Genomic DNA, 22698 nt, shown 5'->3' with positions numbered 1-22698 from the left:
ATGTTTAAGCAAATCTAAACTACTATATTTATTCTGTCATTAAAATTAGCCTTATATATTTGCAATATTCTGTTGTAATTTACGCGTCATTTAGTTTCCATCTATCAATAACAGATTATCTGGCATTAAAATAGCATTTAAATACTCTAAATATGCGTTCAATAATACACATTTCAGAAATAGTCTTTACATTGCAGTCAGTGTTCTTGAATATTTGCGTAAGGATCGACAGATAAATTCAATGTCTTTGAAAGTCCCTTTGTTCGTACAATTATCGAAATAGAATGGTATGAGGATCGTGCATCGGAGAAGAGCTTTTGCAGCCATCGATCAATCTTGGGTCACATGTGCGCGCCACTTTGTCAACGCGGCGCCACTAGCGATGATTCGCGATTGGAAACAAATTGCAGGCCCATTGCAAAAATACAACGCAGATAAGAGGAATCGGGGGGAGCAAAACAATTACCACGTTGTGATGCTCCGATACAACTGACGTGACCACGTAATCATCCACGAGATGACTCGAGGCTGTTTTAATGTGGAGGCGGTGCGGGAAGGGGGAGAGACGTGAACCTGGAACCATCCACACGACTCCATCATCAGTTGCGAGGGATAACCAGAACCAGTTCTACCCTTCTCCCCCCTCAAACAACAACAAAACTAAACTATTTTTTTTATCTTACCAGGGAAAACCCACTGAGCTTTCTCGTTCTTTTTCAGAAGCGAACTGTCCACAAATGATAGCTCAACGAAGTGACCTATATCGTGAAACTGTATAACAGCCAAATACTCTAAACGCATGCTGCTAAATGTGGAGGGAAAAAATCGGAGGACTCGGAGAAAAACCCACGCAACCACGGAGAGAGAGGGGGGGGGGCAGAGGTTACATAAAGCAAAGCATACAAAACCTAAATGATGAACGAAGCAAAGTGCCGACTACACCGAGCATCTTCTTGTTTCCTCTGATCGTAAAAAAAGGAGAGAGAGAGAAACGCAAACTCCAAATATACAGGCGCCGGGGTTGAAATCGAGCCCACGTCATCTTTTACAACCATGCAAGCGAGGTGACATCTCCCCACCGTGACGCCCGATGACTGACAAGGCATTAAGATACCTCCAGACAGCAGTGAGTGGGTTGACAGAGGGATTTTACATTTATATCACCTTATTGTGTGCGCTTTATGTGGACTTTAAAAGGCTATGGCAGCCTAAGGCCACATTATCTTCCGTTCGTGTAAATGTTATAATGACAGATGACTAACAGTAAATATGCAGAAAGACAAATGCCATTGGACAATGCCCTTGACCTGACCGCATACATTGTGCATTATGATGAATGTTTAATATTTTTCATTCAAATACTTTCCCCCCAAAAAAATGTTGCAATACGGTATTTATTGCATGGAATTATCACGCGTCAATTCGTGAATGTTGATTATCTAAGCTCACATTTTGACCATCGAGTGGTGTATGTAAGAAGCAATGTTTTTCGATTCGAATGTTCCATGGAATGAGACAGCCTTCTTCATGGCTTTGTCTCGCCAGTGTTAGAGCAGTAAATGCCAATCAGTTTCAAAGACAATGTTTCTAATATCAGAGCATGTTTGTTTGCATGGTTTGCCACAAGTATCTGTGGCTCATGCACACCTGGTGCCCTTGTAACATGCATCTGTTTAGTGGTTGAGCGTCTTAACACCAGAGGTGTGGACTCGAGTCATGTGACTTGGACTCGAGTCAGACTCGAGTCATGAATTTGATGACTTGCGACTCGACTTGGACTTGCATAACAATGACTTTGTCCCACCTCTGAGATGTGGACTCGAGTCATGTGACTTGGACTCGAGTCAGACTCGAGTCATGAATTTGATGACTTGCGACTCGACTTGGACTTGCATAACAATGACTTTGTCCCACCTCTGAGATGTGGACTCGAGTCATGTGACTTGGACTCGAGTCAGACTCGAGTCATGAATTTGATGACTTGCGACTCGACTTGGACTTGCATAACAATGACTTTGTCCCACCTATGAGATGTGGACTCGAGTCATGTGACTTGGACTCGAGTCAGACTCGAGTCATGAATTTGATGACTTGCGACTCGACTTGGACTTGCATAACAATGACTTTGTCCCACCTATGAGATGTGGACTCGAGTCATGTGACTTGGACTCGAGTCAGACTCGAGTCATGAATTTGATGACTTGCGACTCGACTTGGACTTGCATAACAATGACTTTGTCCCACCTATGAGATGTGGACTCGAGTCATGTGACTTGGACTCGAGTCAGACTCGAGTCATGAATTTGATGACTTGCGACTCGACTTGGACTTGCATAACAATGACTTTGTCCCACCTATGAGATGTGGACTCGAGTCATGTGACTTGGACTCGAGTCAGACTCGAGTCATGAATTTGATGACTTGCGACTCGACTTGGACTTGCATAACAATGACTTTGTCCCACCTATGAGATGTGGACTCGAGTCATGTGACTTGGACTCGAGTCAGACTCGAGTCATGAATTTGATGACTTGCGACTCGACTTGGACTTGCATAACAATGACTTTGTCCCACCTCTGCTTAACACCTCCTGTTGTATTGAGAGTAAGGTTAAAGCCTATTCTTATTTTTTCATCACTTTTTAAGGAGATTGGAACACTGAGGTGGATCGCAGCCTCCGCTCCCCTTGTCTGGTTGACGAGAGCTCTGATGAAGAAGCAAATGACATCCGCAGGGCAATTATTCAAATAAAAACCTCCACACTCGTTAAATTGTGTGAGCCAATATTTTGGAAACTCTCGATTGAGTCGTTTGTTGGTCAGACTTAATGGATGTAAGTCGCTGCCACTGTATTATTCCAACGATTGCAAGAATAATGCAGTGTGTGTGTGTGTTGCCTCAATGCTGACGATCAAAGCATTGGAGAGTGTGTGCCTAGGGGCTCACATCCATAGTTAAGGCGAGAAAGCGTAATGGAATAATCTTCTCGGGCGGATGTCTCATGTTTTCACAAGTAACGGCGTCAAAGAGTACAATTTTCATCTCTCTTGCTGAGTAGAAGCAGAGTGTTGTGGGGGGGGACGGACGTGTTGTAATGTATCCAGAGCAAGCCGATCAGGAGGTGTTTGAGAGGAGGTGTTAGAGAGTGTGTGAGGTGTTTTGGCAGGAGAGGGGGTGTATTAGAAAAGAGGATGTGTTTGAGAGGAGTGGTATTTGAGACGGCACTGGCGGCGTTGAAAGGAAGGTGTGCTTGAGAGGGGATGAGGTCATTGAGAGTGGAGGAGGTGTTTGAGAGAGGGTGAGGTGTTTGATAAAGTATTCAATCCATCTTTAACGACTGTTTTCACAATAAGACCGTGGTAAATAAGCGGACCAGGTGGGTAATGCTGCTAACAATGCTTTGAAAAGAGGAAACCAATGAGACCATCCTCCGACTTGGACATAAACAATTGATCACGTTAGGCACTTTCGTTACATCGTATGCGACTGTGGCAGAGCATAAAAAAGCAGGGGTAAGATTAATAATTTAACAAGGAGATGTCATGATCCCAGACAGTCTCTTGCGGTATTGCCTGCATCGGATTTCTTAATGGTTACATCGATTAAATAAAGACTACTTACTGTACATGTAGCACAGTAGTTATTGTGCCCGTGTCGAAAATAGAGGGCCTGAGTTAAATCTAAGTTAAACTATAAACTATTTTTTTTATTTTACTGGGTAAGGCCCACTGGGCTATTTTGCTCTTTTCCAGAAGCGACCTGGCCACAAATGATATCTTAACGAAGTGGCTTATCATGTGGAAATTTATAGCAGCCAAATACTCTAAACGCATGTTTCTAAATGTGGAGGGAAGAACGGGAGGACCCGGAGAAAAAAATCCATGCGACCACGGGGAGAACATATACAGGTGACAGGGTTTGGATGGAACCCACGACCTCTTGTATACCAGGCGAGGCAGTTAACATCTCGCCATTACGGCGCCCATCCAGGGTCGATCAAATTAGTACCTTTTTCAAAGACGTGCAGCTCAAAGTGTTGACGAGTGAAATCACAGTCTTAATGAGAAGTGTTTTGTGAATGATTTTTCCACACAGCAAGCATCTACCATTTGCCGAACTTGAACTAACGCTTCACAAGTAGCGTTGGGGGTCCTTAATTCCCACACTTTACTCAATAATGGGGGGCTTTTTAATTATAGTAATTGTGGCACTTTTCTCAATGGTGATTCAGATATCATGCTGTACACTTGTACAGTAATGACAATTCACAGCCCTTTGTCAAGCCTCTGCTGGAAGATGGACTCCCCACGTCATGTTTGTCGTGGCGGCTTTTTAACCGTCCGTCACCGTCCAAAGTAAACATGGAACGTTGGGCTTACGTTGGTCCATCGGTTCCAACCACATGCCCAACGTTGCCTCAACGTTGGGCATGTTTACTGGGATGCTGGTCAGTGTGGCCTGGTAAAGCTCGGATTCAGGACCCATTCGGATATATCACTCACCACTGACATTAACCGTGGTTTGACAAATGGCTGTCGATATTGCATTTTTGTTCATTCAATTCATAGTGCAAGGCCAGCTGCTTGTCTTGTGCAGAGTGGATCCTGGGTCATTTCCACGTTTGGCACAAAAGTCCGTGGTATTTTTTTGATCGTAGCTGACATCAGGTGTGCGACTTTGCACCGTCAGTGTTTGTCGTCGACCGAATCGCGCCCGAAATACTTTCCAGATCTCATAAGCTGAGCGAGGTTTATTCTGGGGAGTACTGTGCTTGGGATGAGTGACCACCGGGGGCTTGCCACGTGTCGTGGCCGTAGGGCTGCGAGATGGCCCACGGGAGATGGCGGTAATTAGTGTCTCCCTTTTGTGTGTATGGGTCCTTCCGAATCCAAACACTTCATTCGTGCAATTGCCCAAACCCTCCAATTGCAGTAGGACCCTCCTGAAAAAGTCTTGAGACTCAGGATTTATTGGAGCAAATAGTTGACGCTATGAATGCACTCCGTAATAAGTATAACCCGTAAAAACAAAGTTTTTCACTATAAATCCTTTATATGCGTGGCGGCTAGAGTCCCCTCGTCCTCTGGCTTGAGATGGCTGCCACCTATGGGTCAGATGATTGCATTGCACCATTAAGCAATTGGTAATTCAATAAAATATTTTTGTCCTAAAAAGTGTAAAATGTTGGAAAATCTTTTCACGAACATTAATTGTCACGCACAACGAATCTGCGTGGAAAATATCAGCTCGATTGGATCACGGGAAGTGGGTTAAAAAACGACCGAAAGATTTGCACGGCCCTAAGCAAGCAAGCGAACTTAATATAAAGGATTTAAAAATTAAAGTGGTCTCAAATGCTTAAGTGAGCACGAGGCAACTCTTATCTTGTTTACAGCCCTGAGCCAAGTGTCGGAAATTCCACACTCCAAAGACGAGGACGAGTTTATCTGCAGAACGTCCACTGTTGACTTCACTTTGGAATCTGCTGTGTGCTCTTGCAATAATGATGTCCCACTCGTGGTGAGTTTGCGGTTCGGTCCAGGCCTCTCATACGAATGTGTCGGATGCCATCTAGAGGTCATACTGTGCTACAACATAATCTCTACAAAACAATATTGTCGGTTGAACATATGCGGTGATACATATGTACATGATTGACCAATGTGTCGAATGTTACTGGTTTGTTCTGTCAGTAACCAAAACTGCAAGAGATTTGTGCTTTATAAATTAACATCCCTGTTGCTGTATACATACTCCAATTTGCTTGTATTTCCAATCATTTTCGTGTTATTCTCCAATTTCTGTTTGCCAAATTTATTATTCGAGATATCAAGTATTTGCAATCATTCTGTCCATAAAGGGAGACATCATTGATTTGAAGAATTGCAGACAAATTTGCCTTCGTATCTTCATCAATCATTATTGGGCGAATTCGTGTTTTCTAAACGCAGCGTGTGTTCCTGTTGGTTGGCCTCTGAATTGCCCATTACAATACTCGGTTATCTAACACATTCCTGCGGAGGGAGCTGGTAGGAACGTTGGGTTGCTCGGTCAATGGCCAGGGTCAACGGCGGCGTGGTGTATTCCGCAAATATGCCCGACTGTGAGGGCGGGCACAAGCCGGCGTGAGTAGGTTAAACGTTGAGTTTTATAAGGGCACCACGGGGTGACCAGCCCCTCCCCACCCAGCCCCACCCCTCCCACCCCCCCACCCAGCCCCAACCCTCCCACCCCCCACCTAGCCCCACCCTCCCCACCCAGCCCCTCCCTCCCCACCCAGCCCCTCCCTGCACGACGGACGGACGGACACAATAATCCCCTGTGGGCTGGTGTAACCAGGAGGTTCCTACCAGTATAATCTTTTTATACACATTTCATAACCATGGAGTGGCGTGTGCTTGGAATTGCAATGAGGGACAGATGAACGCACGAACCAGATACGCAAGTCATAGACATCGTATCGACTGGTAGGATATCGCATTGGCTTTGGCAGGACACGTCGCTTGCAGATGTGATGGCCAGTGGCCGAGACTAATAACGGAGTGGCAGGCAAAGATATACTCCCTGACAGTTATGAAATCAGCTCGTGTTCAGACGCTTACAGAGATCGTTGTATTAAATACCACTTAGAGATGGCAATGGCTAGGTGGGGCCGATACAAATAAGTGGATTTTTCATAGCTGATGACGAAAGGTGCTGTAGCTTTGAGGCCTATAATTAAAAAAATCCACTCGATTTTTTTACAATTGTATTCCAATTTTCATTTCGACGAACATTGAAGTCCTCTTTATAAAATGTAATTGTATATTGTCCACCTCCGTTTTGGGTGTTCACAAGAGGAATGTTTGTTTCTTTAAAATAATTGTTTGGAATATAATTGGACATTTTGATCGATTCCCAGCTATAATTTGTTGATGAATCCAAAAATATTGAATAGAATTGCAACATCCCCGGAAGTAGATTGCAAACGAAACAGCGGCATTCGGCTCCCAACCATGGCAATACACACTGCAAACATTATTCAAGAACGTGCTCTTGCTGTTGACACGGATTATCAGTTATGATAAAGTGCTGCAGGGTATGTGTGTGTAAAGATACAGTACTGTATATATTCCACACAAATTGCACACGAGGAATGATTTCACCTTTGATCATTTTATTGCATTGAAGAAAAGAGACGCTGTCACTAATTAACGTATTGGCACGGGTAATGTATAACAAGCAAGGACCTCAAGAAAGACAGTTTTTGTTCAGTTGTGAGGCTGTGAATTATTATAAAGTATTGTAACTCGACGATAAATACTTGGTATCTAACCATTCCGCGTCCCCCCCCCACCCCATCGCATTATTCGATGATTTGCAACAATTTGGTGTCAATTCAAATGTGTTGCCATGATGGTGAACGGTAGTGGCCTCTAATGACTGCAAGGGTCGTCACGTGAACACGTTTACCTACAGTATGGATGAACAATTGAACGTACGTGCGATTACATATTATAATAAAAATAAATCGCAATACATGCGGAATTTTACAAAAAAAACGAATACTCATTGGTGGATTAAACAAACCACTGGTTACTTTTTCAGAAAACAATCGACGAAACCCGAGGAAAAACGACCAATCGTGACCATCAGTGCGGTGCGGTGGATGACGGCAGAAAAGTAGCGAATGCGACACAACTACATTCGTACAAATGATTCCATCGACGATTTTAGTGTCTCCACTCGATATACCGCTTTTTGTCTCACTGTACCCTTTACAAACCTTGACACAATACACTTTTACAAAGTATTCCAGTTTCATTGCTTCATCGAAGAATGCTACATTTGTTCAACAAATTCATCTCTGTTTAATACAAACTAAAGAATTACGTTGTTTTGTAGATTTATATCTACAGGCACTTTCATATAACACTATTCACTGGACACATATCCGTGTAAATCCAATTACATCAGTGCCAAACGGCGGTACTATTGCAGTAATCTTTTAGGCGAGTGAATGAATCTGCCTGCTATTTTAACTTCACCAAAACCATAAAATAAAACGTTAGGTTACGCCATCCGAGACATTAACGTGTCATGAAATTATGAATCTACATGCTTAACCTCTATTTTTATAATACTGAAAATCAAATCACGCTTCAGCAAATTACAAACTGTAGCCAAACACAAAGTATCTATGTGGAGTCTCTTCTATAACGCCGCGTGTTCACATAACGCGAATTTGATATAACGCGAATTTGACATAACGCGAATTTGATATAACGCAATCAGGACTACGTAGCCTCGGCATCTTCTCATGCTACCCACGTGCCTCAGTCTTTGTTCAGTCTGCATACGTCACGTGTTCTCGCGTACTGTGCTTTACAATATAATATAATGCGGGTGTTCTGCAGGAACGCAACTACCGCGTCGTAGAACAGACTGTATGCTGAACTTCTTTCGCACCGTACGTAGTCAACCCCGTGCTAATCGGAGGAGCGAATGTATGATTAACACCCATTGATTGCATTCAATAACGCACTGAGCACAACCAGCACATAATTTGATCTTTCTCTTGCGACTGCATAGGTTTTTGCGGGTATGCTGTACAGTTTCCCCCCCGTTATTCACGAACATACTATCCGTGATTTGAGCTATCCGTGAACCTTATCCGGAACTCTACACGACTACACCGAGAGAGAGAAAGTGATGAGATAAAGTGATATAGTGATGAGATTATTTTCATCTATTTATTTAAGGTATCATTATCCGCAAAATTTGCTAATCACGAGCATCTCCGGAACGTATCCCTTGCGGATAACGAGGAGATACCGTATTGTAGCTCTCCACTGTTTGTGGGTTGTTCCGCATCGTCTTTGTTAGGCGCGATGCCCGACATCGAATTGATTTCACTTCCTGCACTATTCAGCTCCTGACAAAGCTCCCACCACCCACCACGCGCAGCGAAACATCAGACACCACGCCGTAGAATGCGCAGCAGCAACAACACGAAAAAACACGACGTGGGGGAGGTCGCAATCTTTCTCATCTTTTACCAAACCCGAATTTGTTTAAATGTGAAATTTTTATCTTCTTGGTTCTTTCGGTAAAGTCACGTAGAAGGGAAATAATAAAATAATAAAAATAAAACATAAAATTATTCTCACGACGTTTCGGCCACAACGCAAGCAGCCGTCCTCAGGTGAAGAACAGGTCTGTCGGAAAGACGCTGTCTTTCCGACAGACCTGTTCAGACCTGTTCAAACCTGTTTTTCACCCGAGGGCGGCTGCTTGCGTTGTGGCCGAAACGTCGTGAGAATTATTTAATGTTTTATTTTTATTATTTCCCTTCTACGCGACTTTACCGAAAGAACCAAGAAGATGAATCCCTGCAGTCACGAAAGCTTCAAATCGAAAAGTTACATTTTTAATTCGCACACCCTTGAAATCACAGCGGGGCGGCCCGGTGCACCAGGGTGGCAACGAGAGTGAGTGAGAGCGTCACGGCGATGTTTGCGCGACCACGGCCGGCGTTTCCCATTTGGCTGGCGTAATGACGAGCCACCTCCACGTTAGGGTTTTTGTCGGTGAACCACATCTGGATGCAGCGACCACTCCCACGATCGTCCTCCGTGTACTTATAGGAGCTGCTCCAGATGCGCTCGCACAGGTCCTTCGGTGTGGGGAAGATCACACGGAACTGCTTGCACTGGGAGTCAGGTGGGCAAAGGTTGGTACCTGCCAGGGGGAATGACAATAATTGAAAGGTAAGATATTGGAAGGCAAATATACAATTGTGTCATTTAATAATGATTGCAGAGCACAGCATGGGAAATATATTGATCTACGATGGCGCTCTCTCCGTCCCCCTAACCCCCTGCAGCATAACAAAAAGCGGCTTAACTTAGCCCCCCCTCCCACAGCCCATCCTGGATCCTCCCCCCCGCTTAACCTGTATATAATCTCGTGTCTCTTAGAGCTCTCTTCACTTGATACAGTAATTTTGCTGTGACGGTTCCACCTGAAGACGGAAGCTTGTGTTGCCTCCGAAACGTCGTGTTTTAATTTATTTTCTTTTTTACCTACGTGACTTTCCCGAAAAAACCAAAGAGTATGGACCCTTACAGTCACGAAAACTTCAAATCTAGAATTGTTTTTAATTGTCACTTTTCCAAATTTACTCAAATTGTATTCTCGGCCTCGTGTCATGCGAGTCCATTTTGAATTTTAGAGAGCCACGCACCCATGTGTCAGAGCACGGCCAACGGAATAGATTTTTCACAGCATATGTTCCATCAACTCCACAAAGTGTGTGTGTTTTGTCCACGCACTCAGCAATATGACTGTGTATTACATGACAGTAAAACTGACATTTAAACGTATTGGCGGTACACCGGTGCACAGTATAAAAACACATGTTACTCAATAATCATTTATGTTCCCGTGATTCGCAACCCCTGATAGAAAATATTGCAGGGTGGTGCGTCAAAATCAGTTCTCGTGATGTCGAAGCAGCCGGAAGACGAATGCCAGTTCAAATGTTTATTGATGAAATGTTTTATAAGGACCGTTGTGTTGTGCTCCACTAGTGTACCGCCAAAACGTCAACATTTTAATTTCAAAGCTGGACTTTGCCAAATTGAGTAACACACCAAATTTCATAAAGTTTTTTTTCGTGAAGTCACAGGGCTGAAATCAGAGGTCGCAACCGGGTACCTGATACCCGTACCCTACCCGATACCCGGCTACCCGTACCCGGCCGGGTACGGTTAGCCGTTTGCGACCCTGGTGCGGCCGGGTACGGGTACGGGTAGGCCGTGAGTCACTGGTGAGTCACCGTTTGTCACTCATTTCGGGTAGGGTACGGGTACGGGTAGGGAACGGGTACCCGTACCCGGCCGGGTACGGGTACGGGTACCCATTTGCGACCCTGGTGCGGCCAGGTACGGGTAAGGAATCAAAACCCGTTTGCGACCTCTGGCTGAGATCATCAACTCGCTCCACTTGAGAAGCTGGTTTGACCAAGGCGGAAGTGCCAATTCAAACCCAGGATTCCCAGTGGTGCGAACACGACGCATTCAGAGGTAGAGGAGCTATCACTCACCGCCCCGGGAATCGAATTCCAATCGGTCCGGTGCAGTGCGTTAACCACCGAGCGTCACCTCACCAAAATGAAGTCAATATTCGACCACGCTGCGGTTGTCTGTGGATATATTGTGCAATGGGGGGGATATTACTAAGTGGCATTGAGAGTTCGTGGTGTTTTACGAGTCGCTTACCATTTATCCATTCCCATCCGCTGTGCCAGTTTTCTTTGCAGGTGTAATCATTTCGACAGTCATTCCACCAACTATGGCAGTCACTTTTGCAGAGTGGAACATTTATGATTCTCTCCTTTCTCCAGCTGCTGTCAGTCTGTTGCCCATAAGGCCAAAGATACAAACATAACAAACAATTAGTTTAATTACGGAGCCATGTGTTTCCATACTCTTTTAACAAATATGTATTTTTCCACAATATTATCCCGATTGCAGTTTCAGAGTTGCATCATGAGACACAGAATCTCTCGCAATGCAGTGCCACCTTTCGCGTTAAAGAAAGTCTCATGGAAGCGGATAATATAGAACTAACGTTGAGATCCCGTCAAGTGATCTCTATTCTGCACAGTAAGGGGCAGCAGTTTCCCTCGCCACCCAACAAGAGTCATGTTTGTCACGAGTTAACCCAATATTTTTTATTGTCAGTGTTAAAATGTATCCAAATTTATTGCAGAACTAAATGTTATGTTTATTTATTTTGCAGTCATTGGTAACCAGGCTGATGCAATCAACTCACAACACTTAAGAACCCAGTTTACTCACAATTTCACGCGTTCGAGCGGTGATAACAAATGATATCAATGACCACGAAGCACATGTTTTTTATAATTGTGTTAATAGCCGACTTTGTGGATTCCGCACCAGCATCTAATACATGGTATTTGTAGTATAAATTAGAGAACAATGCATATGTGAAACCAAGAGCTGTTCCATGACCATAAAATGTATCTAGCACATTTAAAACAATATGAGCACATCACACGCATTATTCGTTCCCTGTGTTGGCTTCCAGTAAAAAACAGGATCGAATTTAAAGTTCTTGTATTGGCTTTCAATACCCTGAAAGGGTTCGCGCCATTATATCTCGATGATCCGCTGAAATCGTATGCCCCTGTGCGGCAACTTCGATCTACCAACTTCCGGGCACCTGAGTGTACACCTCAGACAAATCTGCGTTCAATGGATGATAGAGCATTCAGTAGTCAGGCGCCTTGTTTGTGGAACGCCTTGCCCCAGACCGTTAGGGATGCTCCGTCAGTCGAGGTTTTTAGGGCTCGTCTAAAAACACATTTATTTTCTCTTTTGTTTTCCGTTTGTGTAGGGTTATTTTTCTCTTAGTTTTAGTGTCAAGGGTGTTTACTGGGATTCCGTTGTAAAGCGCTGTGAAGCCTTGTGTGAATTGCGCTACGTAAAACTAAGCTTTACTTACTATTTACTTAGTGTGGCTGTGTTACGGTGCGCCATCGTGCCACCCTAATGGATATTCGAAGCCAGTGAAAATTACAAATGTGGTTACATTTTGCTGACCATGCTTTGGAATTCCACAATCTCTTGTTCAATGTTGGACTATTGCTCTTTGCATGTGGTGCAAATTTGACTTCTCCTCGTGTCAGGTCTCCGACACTGATTTTTAAATCCTTTATATGAAGTTCACTTGCTTGCTTGCTTGCTTACGACCGTGCAAATCTTTCGGTCGTTTTTTTACCCACTTCCCGTGATCCAATCGAGCTGACATTTTGCACACAGACTCGTTGTGCGTGACAATTAATTTTCGTGATATTTTTTTTCCAAAATTTTACACTTTTTAGGAAAAAAAATTATATGTAATTACCAATTGCTTAATGGTGGCAAACAATCATCTGACCCATAGGTGGCAGCCATCTCAAGCCAGAGGACGAGAGGACTCTAGCCGCCACGCATATAAAGGATTTATAGTGAAAAACTTTGTTTTTACGGGTTAATTTATTTTAAATTTAGAATGCAGATAGTGCAATTGCAAGTTTAACCATCAATACGCTTCAAGGACGCATGGCAGATGCAGCTATCTCCTACACAAAGGGCATGTAAAAATGGCCCACAGTGGACACTGGTCACCAATCTCCAACTGTGGAACACAGGAGAATCTCAGATAACACTGGTCAACAAAAAACACATTTTTTCTGGCCTGGACTTTTGCAGTTGTTTTAGACTAATTTCAGGGTGCTGATTCCAAATCTGATCTCAGACTTGCACTATTACATCTCATCTTTATGCTATCGGCATTACCCCGTTTTTATTGATTTTACCCGAAATTAACTCGGTCACTTATGATTGCAAGTTGTTGCGAGTCAGTGACTGCTTTAGTGTTAAAATATGGTGCTGTATTTTTAGGATAGTGTATTTATAATATCATTTTATGTAGATATCCACATTTATTTAATATTTTAGTTCTGCAATTTTTTATTGAAAATGCAATATTTGATATCTCATAAACCTGATGTGATAGACTAAACACTGATGCCAAATTACCATAAAACCGTTGGAATACCTTATGCCAGAAAAAGTGTGTTGACCAGTGTAATCATCCCGGCTACTCCTGAAGCCATCCACCACCTTCACAACCTTGACACGAACATATATACTTTGCTGATTAACTTTTCGCCAGAGGAAATAATAAGACGTTAGATCAGTGAAGTACCTTCTTGATCCAGGGTCCCAGATTTGGCGAGCACTCGTACAAACAGGTGTCCTGCACAAAGTGCTTCTTGCATGCATCCGACAATTTAGGCTGACCCAGAGACCAGCAGTGATTCCAGTTGAAGTTGTACAGGTACGATTGATCCTCATGAGCTTGTTCTGTAGTGTTGGCGTTGCAACATGCGTTGTCCTTCCATGGTGCACACTTTGGGTTTCACATTTACACACACAAAGACAAAGATCATCCTCGTGGCCTTAACCAACATTTGGAGCAGGTGCAGTTAGCGAGCACCTATAAATGCCGGCACGGTACACGACAGGGTGGGTTACCAACGCCACGCTCGACCACGTTTGTCTCCCCAGTGGCGATGTTTATACACCACACCACGTACTCATTTGAGGCTGAGTCGACCTAAGACCGGTTCGGATAACCTTCACTGCTGTTGGTAGCCAAAATCAGGAATCGAACTCGGGTCGCGTGGTTCGTAGCACTCCCAGCTAACTGACACACTACCACTCCCCTATAGGTTAACACAAAAGATACCAAAGATCCCCCAAATAGCCTTAACAGACTGTTGGGGCAAGTGCTGTTAGCGAGTACATATGAAGGCCAGCACGGTACACGAGGAGGTGGGTGGCCAGCACCACGCCCGACCGCCTTTGTCTCCCCAGTGGCGATGTTTACACACCGCACCAGGTACTCACTTGAGGCTGAGTCGACCTAGGGGAGGCCCACGACCAGTTCAGATAATCGACATTGGTGTTGGCCGTGAGCGGGAATCGAACTCGGGTTGCCGGGATAACACACACACTTAAATATATACACACAGAAAAGAAATACTTGAGAGGAGCAAGGATACATGAAGGGAAAAAAAAACGTCAGTGGATGGGATGTATTTACTATTTACGTGAAAGACTTTAAAATATACACATGGTTGCCCACTCTTTAATTGTCGCAATCGAGCCCCACAAGGCTAAACAATGGACAACAAAATACATCTTGTCCTGTATCGCTACACCCCCTTGTCTTTCTATCTCACTTCGATGAAAGAAAATCTACATCCAGTCCCGAACTCCACCTTCACCAACCCGCACTGACCAGTGTGGTGAAGTATGGCCAAAGTAACCCCCACTACCTGCAGATTGAGGGGAGGTCCTCATCCAGCAGCGGACTGACAAGGGGTGGTCCATGTACAATGTGCTAAAGGATTAATGCTTAAATAAAAATCTGGTCCATTGACATCGATCTATTTTGAGCATTAACTGCATATTATTCTCACTAATAGCAGTGTATTAACCAGGGTTAATAGTCACGCGAACTCTCTATCGCACTGAATTCCACAAAGTCTCTAAGACCAACCTTTTAGACTCGTGACCTTTGATCGACTTTTTAATGTTCAAGCAAACTCGTCTAATTTGGATGAGATACGTTTCAGATGAAGTGGGTCAATATTGCACGAAAGATTGAGAGCGGATAAATATTTGTACAATGTAGACAAATGAGATACTATCCAAGTGTCCCCGACTAGGAGCTGAGACACAGCTGTGTCTGAGATAATCAAGAGTCTGAACAGAAGTATGTACTTGAGATGAAACTGCATATTTAACATTGATTTATGTTCGTGCAGTATTTTCAAATTCTCACGTGACGCGTCGCTTTTTTTGTTGTTTAGGTTTGTATTTGCTACATTGCTGTACTTGGTGACCCAGGTGACTTTTCAAATGATACTTTCCTGATCTCTTGAGTTCTCATCTAGTTAAACAAAACTCGAAACTACACTGCAATTGTAACACATATTGCACTTTCAATGGTAAATGCTTTTTGTCAACATATACCGCATTAAGTGTACTACATTTTAGGCATGTAGCAATTCATTTTATCCGCGCCTGTGATTTGAGCCGTCACTACCGTATTCTAAGTTGTGTTTCAGTGACTTAGCATGATTCAGATTAACAACAACTCACTGAATTAACACACAAACACACACAGAATACACGCACACAGAGAGAATTGAATTTTCACAATGAATTGTCACAATTCAGATTCACAATTCGAAACAAGAAGAACTTCTCAAATTTTTACCCATATGACTTGTATTTCTTTTTGTGCATTTCTGTCGAAATTATATTAAAAAAATCACACCGTTAGCCTAAATATAACTTCAGAATATGACTTGCATAAATCCATGTTAATTCTCACACGCAATTTGATGCACATTTGTGGCCAGATCGCTTCTGAAAAAGAGCTACTGTATATAACTCAGTGGGCCATACCTAGTAATATAAAAAATAATTAATAGTCTTTAATAGTAATACTTCGCACAGGCCAGTGCCGGTTGGTGAAGGTTTACCAGGATAAATTGAGAGATAACTCGCCACTGATGTAAACCGTGGCCAGGACTTGAACTCAGGTAACCAGGTTAACAGTGGACACCCCTTCCCCCCTTCCAATTGCAAATGATAACTAATCGATTCTGACATGTGCGTGCTTTTCGATGCACGTAACGCGAGCGTGCAAATCGATTTCAATCAAAGATGCACCATATCGTTACACTGCAGCATAAAAGGAGACGCACGCACGTTCAGCCGCGAAAAGGCACGGAAGCATCACACGACGCGGCGACGAACAAAACTCACCTGTCCGTAAAGTAACCCCTCGGGACCCGGCTTGGTCTTGTGGTGCTTGGCGTCCATGCAAATGTTCAGCAGCTCGCTGGCCATGGCATTCGATGCCCACATGGCCAGGAGGAACACCAACTTAGTCTGTGGCATGACTGGTCCTGTCTCTCCCCGATGCCCCTCCACCGAGCAGCTGCGCACACTGGCTGAAGAATCTGTTGGCCCTGAAACAAACGCAGGTGGGCTTTTTATAGGGTTTCCGATCAATACATCAAGAGCAAAGATCACACGATGGTAACCAGGTTACCCATAAACTGCTCAGAAGTGCTTTATATATTTAAATATTTCTTGTCTATAGCAAGGCACTAAAGGTTTGAATATTCACAAAATGTTGAAATTTGAATTGCCTGTCATTTAACTGCCAAGCTCAACTGGATTGGTATAACTTTAAATGAAACTGTGAAGCGCTATGCATATTGTAAAGTTACCCACAATGATTTTTGCCGTTAAAAGAGTTTCAAATATTTTGGGGCTTATTTACTTTTAAACCATCCCATAAAAAAAAAAACTTGCACCTGTGACTTTATTAAATGTGATTGTCAACAAGCTAAAATAATTTGTGAAAAAGTTACTAATTATAAGTACTTTCAACTCTTCCGTCCCACTTTTCGGCCAATATCTTTTCATCTTCCTGCCTCATCTTTTACCCTTTTATTTATTTTGTGTTAAGTTTTTGAAATGCTAGGCTGTCCCTTTACATGAATTAATTTTTTTTTATATTTCATCACTTTTTTTTTTCCTCGGCTCACCGTTGTAAAAGCTCATGTAGCCTCATTGAGAACTCACCTGGTTAAAATAAAAGTGATTGTAATAAGCATTTGCTGGAATTCAGAGACCTTAGTTTAATTCAGAACCACGGCTAACATTAGTGGCCGATTATATCCAAACCAGTTCTGCCTCCCCCCTCCCTCCTCCACCAACCTACACTGACCAGTGCGCAGACCTATGGACAAAGCAACTTCCATGCCTCATGTGGCTTGAGAAGGCTTTGCGTGAACAAATGGCTGTAAATTATTATTATGACTACCCCATGATTAACGTGGATAGATTAAAGAACCGCTGAGGTAGACAACTTTTACAATCAAGGACAAAGACCCTAGCACATTCCAGAAAAGCTGTGGATGAACCTTTAGGAGGGTATTTAATAGGCTTAAACAATACCAATGTGATTAAAGATTAATAAGTCACGGGGTGGAGCAATGGTGCGGTGGTTCACGTGCTGCCCTATGAACTGCGTGACCCTCGTTCAATACTCAGCCACGGTCAACATCAGTGACTCGTAATATCAGAACCGATCCTTGTCCCGTTATCCTACCACTCATTCATTCGTAAACCCTCACGGACCAGCCTGGTGGAGTCTGTTAAAAACAAAAATCCACAATATGTACCGATGTGTCTTGGCCTTCATCCAACGGCGGATTGAGAATGGCTGAATTCGTTTTTTGTGCGACGTCACCGGCGTTGACCACCAAGGTTGGCGAAAAGCTTGTGACTCTGGTTAGCGTCTAATCCATTCCTTTGAGGGTCAGACATCACGTGGAGATGGTGCCATTAAATTGAACGTGATACTGTTGAGAAATTAAAGAACAATGAATGGTGCTATGCTTGTAAAACAGCAGACCCTTGAGGCAACCTGGACCCCGACCAACCCAAGTCACGAGCTGCTATTGCACGAAACTATTTCGAGGTCTGTACTAAAATCGAAACCTTCGCGGAATAAACAGCCGCACTGATGAGCGTGGAGATGCGAGCGCGATCACGCAACGCTCACGTCTGACGCAGGCGTCGGGAGGCATTTATCCAGCAGTGGATTGACAAAAGGAGGTTGTAAAGATGTCTCAGAAGCACTTCAAACTCATGGTCAGAGTTTTAATAATAATTAATAATTAACATTATTAATGGGAGTTTCATCCAAGGATCCCAAAGCGCCGTAAATGTATTTCTGTGTGTAGCTGGAGCTGTGTTCATAAACTTGATCTGTGTATTAGAAAATCGAACCATTCAGTCAAGAGCAGCAGCTAAGGTGGTGTTTTAAACCTGTTACGTTTTAAATACCTTATGAAACACACCTGAAACCATCAGTCTGTAACCAAATCACCTGGTACGTGCCCGATCCCATCAGATTTTGGAAGCTAAGCAGGTTTCATCCTGGATGGGTGCTTGGTTGGATGTTTGTTGTGCCCTGCTTGCTCGCAGCTCAAGCGAAGCAGTCATGGATCTGTCATGGCTTTCGATCCGCTGACCTCGCCAAATGTTGATTTAAACTTTGAATGAAACACCCACGCGGTGCTTTGCCGGGTCCAAAAATTGCACAATGGGAGCTTTTGTTGATTTCCAGTTTTTTTTGGGGGGGGGAGGTTTTACTAATGTCCAGACAAACAGCCAACCCACCCCCATGGTGACCATCCGCCTTCGGCAGTTCTGGCCGTCCTGCGTTTTCTGGCACTCATCCCGCATACCGTAACAAATCGATGAGTCGCTCAAATATATATATGCGAGATTTAACAACCCTGTCGTGACATTTAGCCTTCAAAGGATATCAAAGGATCAATGATTAACAAGCGATAGCAGCAGAACGCCAACTGCGCGGGGTGCAAGATGGGCCACTGGATTGAACTGCAATAAACTTACAAATCTCGCTTCCCTTGTGCACAATAAGCCATTCCGTCTCGCTGGGCGTCAATCAACTTTCAATATCTTATCGGTTTTTAAGACGTACATATCTTATCAGTTTTGATACGGTATTTACGTAATCGGTTTTGATAAGATATGTAGGCCAGAATGTATTACAAATGGGTCCCAACAAAGTCGCATCGCTGTAGGCTACATTGCGGGCAGCGACATCCAATGTTGTACTGCACTGCTATGCCCCCCCCCCCCCCCCCAAGGTATGGTACCATCATTGCTCAGTCATCAACTATTAGAAACGCGTGGGCGACAGCTAACGATGCACAGCAAATGCCCACGTGCGTTAAAGGGCCGTCCATAAATGACGTCACGCACCTAGGGGGGGGGGAGGGGGGTCAGACATTTGTGACGATGTGTGACGAACGAGGGAGGGGGGGGGGTTTGAGAAATGTGACGTCACATCAAAATGCACAACTTTAAATAAATATTAATTGAAAAGAATTGTTATAACACTAATTTTTATTCATTTTCATTATTAACTATTTGATTATTTAAATTGACTGAGGCCACCTTTTATTTATTCCATGAAGGAGCATTTTGCTTCTCCATGGAAGAATGGAGAAGCATCAATTTTGTAAGAACAAAAAGATTGTTATTAAACGTTTTTATTCTAATGATTCTACCAGGGCTTTTCATTCTGTGAAATGAATGTGATTGTTATAATTGTACTCTCCATTTTGCTTCGTTCTACTACAAAGTTTCAAGTATTTTTTAAAGTTATAATTACTTTTAATATTTTATAATTATAAGAGAATTAAAATCTGAACATCCGCAGTTTTAGTTAGACGTTGAATATTTTCAAGTGCATTTTATGCTAAATTTCAGCTTTCCAACGCCTCCTTTTTAATAAATGTTTTCTCCTACAAAATCAGAGTGCAGCGCCACATTAAATACGCACTACAATGACAATAGTTTAAAGGGATTTGAAGCATGTTCTATTTTCAAAAAAATATTGTTTTTGGGGGGGGGGGGGCAGAGCTTTGTGACGTCATATTTGAGGGGGGGTCTGACTTTTTGTAACACTGTGACGAGGAGGGGGGGGGGGGTAAAAAATCGGCCAAAATCTTGTGACGTTATTTATGGACGGCCTCTAATTCCATCAGTCCGGTCAATTCAACTCGCTTCGCTTAATATACCGCCCATGTACTAATACGACGACGACGACGACGACAACAACGAACCACAATCGTATTACACAATCATTCATCTTAGTGGGGGTTTATTTTGTCTAGACATAACGGATGTGGGTACTGCTGCATTCCTCTGCGTGCGGAGAACCACGGGCTTGGTAAAGCTCATAAGGGGCCGTCCATAAATGACGTCACGCGATTTTGGACGATTTTCGACCCCCCCCCCCTCGTCACAAAAAGTCAGACCCCCCCCTCAAATATGACGTCACAAAGCTCTGCCCCCCCCCCCCCCCAAAACCATATTTCCATCTTGAAAATAAAACATGCTTCAAATCGCTTTAAACTATTGTCATTGTAGTGCGTATTTATAATGTGGCGCTGCACTCTGATGTTGTAGGAGTGTTGTTATAACAATTAGTGTTGTTATAACAATTCTGTATATATTTAAAGTTGCGCATTTTGATGTGACGTCACATTTCTCAAGTCACAAATGCCTGACACCCCCCCCCCCCTAGGTGCGTGACGTCATTTATGGACGGCCCCTTACACAATCATTACTTTTTTTTATATGGACATAACGGATGTAGATACTGCTAGCTTTACTGGACATGACAACTGTTGCATTGTAGCCCATGCGAACATCGCAAGCAACCGCGCACTTCCATGCACTATACACACGCACGCCACTGCAATCTTCCACGCTTCTTTGGTGTACAGTACTGTACACTATAACACACACACGCAAAGTCTCCACAAATGCTACAGGTCAATACATACAATTCAGTACTTACGTGACGCTGAGCTGTAAACGGCACATACATAGCATACACGTATTATCTAAATATACAGAGCAGAGTATATGCTTATGCGTAGTGTACACCGCATACATACGTGTCTATTAGAACGTCTATTTCCTGAGAGTCTATGGCACATGCACGTGTACTGTATGTACTGTATGTACTGTGGATACTGTACGTACTGTATGAAATGTGCGCAATGTTAACTGTGAACTGTATGTACTGTATATATGTAATGTGTATGAACCGTGTGTACTGCGTGTATGTACATTATATATGTGATGTGTATATGTAATCTGTATGTACTGCATGTACTATGTAATATATGTACTGTGTGTACTGCATTACTGTATGTACTGTGTAATCTGTATGTACTGCATGCACAATGTACATGTAATCTATGTGCTGTGTGTATGTACGGTGCGTACTGCATTACTGTATAAACTGTATGTACCGCATGCACAATGTATATGTAATCTACGTACTGTGTGTATGTACGGTATGCACCGCTGTGTATGTTTATTGCCCGTACACGTTGAGGTTGTTGAGCAGCAGCGGCAGCACCACCACCACCCACGTGGTCCGTGTCCAGACGCACGCTGCCCCCACGTGGTCGCTCGCGCTTCCGGGTCACGCCTGATGCAAAAGGACGCGTTCCCAGAGCACGTGCTGAGAGCAAAGCCGCCTCGTTGTGGTGCAGCAAAGTCGCGCCTGTCACGTCTCACGCTAGCGGCCGTGAGACACACACACACAAGCTATCTCATGCTGGCACAACGTACTCTTAGGTTTTTTTTGGGTAAAGTCACGTAAGTAAAAAATAAAAATAAAATTAATTAATGTAATAGAAATAAAATAATAAAAATCACGACGTTTCGCAGGCAACACAAGTCTCCGTCATCAGGTGGGACCGTCACAGCTAGATTTGCTGTATCACAGCTAGATTTGCTGTATCACAGCAAATCTAGCTGTGACGGTCCCACCTGATGACGGAGACTTGTGTTGCCCCCGAAACGTCGTGATTTTTGATTTTTTTATTATTTTATTTCTATTATTACTTTTATTAAAAAAAATTTACCTACATGGTGACTTTACCGAAAAAACCTAAGAGTATGTATCCTTGCAGTCACGAGAGCTTCAAATCTAGAACTGGCACAACGTAACATCGTGCAGTTAGTTTCGCGTGTGTAGTGTGTGAAAATTCAGTGGGGGGGACGTTGGGCAGGGATATTTGTGTATTCAGTATAACATCATTACATCATTCCTCATCATACACGCCCCCCCCCCCCAGTTTGGTGGCCTCGCGCTGATGGTAGCGATCTTTTCTGGAAGTCTTCGCTGTTTTTTTCCTGGATGTTTCTATTGCGCGAAGTCACTTTAAGATGTTTCTTGTTAATGTATTTTTTGTTTGTTGCAGTTGCACCCAATTCAAGAGCCGCATGGCTCACAGGGCTATGCCGAATAAATGATCTGAACTCACGCCACTCGGTGGTCGCTCTCACTCATTGCACGTCCGGCGTTCCCGTGCACCCGTTACAACATCGGGTGTCGCACACAGGACACACGCCTGTCACGTCTCACGCATCAAACCGCGAGACTCACGCAGGCACAACGTAACAGATTATTTTCTATCACGAAATTTCACGTGTG

The 22698-nt window shown here is 43.5% G+C and overlaps 1 protein-coding gene across 2 annotated transcripts; it reads right to left on the bottom strand.

Annotated features, from left to right (window-relative positions):
- Positions 1-7159: 7159 nt before the first annotated feature.
- On the bottom strand, positions 7160-21711 carry LOC144936199 (folate receptor gamma-like). Of its 2 annotated transcripts, none has more exons than XM_078863174.1 (5): positions 21584-21711; positions 16395-16600; positions 13759-13962; positions 11262-11397; positions 7160-9720 (listed from the first exon to the last, which is right to left on the bottom strand). In XM_078863174.1, exons 2-5 carry the CDS (start codon positions 16527-16529, stop codon positions 9431-9433), a joined length of 765 nt encoding a protein of 254 aa, XP_078719300.1. In that variant the 5' UTR covers positions 16530-16600; positions 21584-21711; the 3' UTR covers positions 7160-9430. The 2 variants fall into 2 exon arrangements, with proteins under 2 accessions (XP_078719300.1, XP_078719301.1); XM_078863175.1 differs by having other exon boundaries at positions 16395-16591; positions 21584-21654.
- Between the last annotated feature and the right edge of the window lie 987 nt (positions 21712-22698).

The sequence above is a fragment of the Lampetra fluviatilis genome, chromosome 15 (assembly GCF_964198595.1).
Source record: "Lampetra fluviatilis chromosome 15, kcLamFluv1.1, whole genome shotgun sequence".
Lineage (NCBI taxonomy): Eukaryota > Metazoa > Chordata > Hyperoartia > Petromyzontiformes > Petromyzontidae > Lampetra > Lampetra fluviatilis.
The sequence above is the reverse complement of the archived record's forward strand: the minus strand, read 5'-3'. Positions and strand labels throughout refer to the sequence as shown.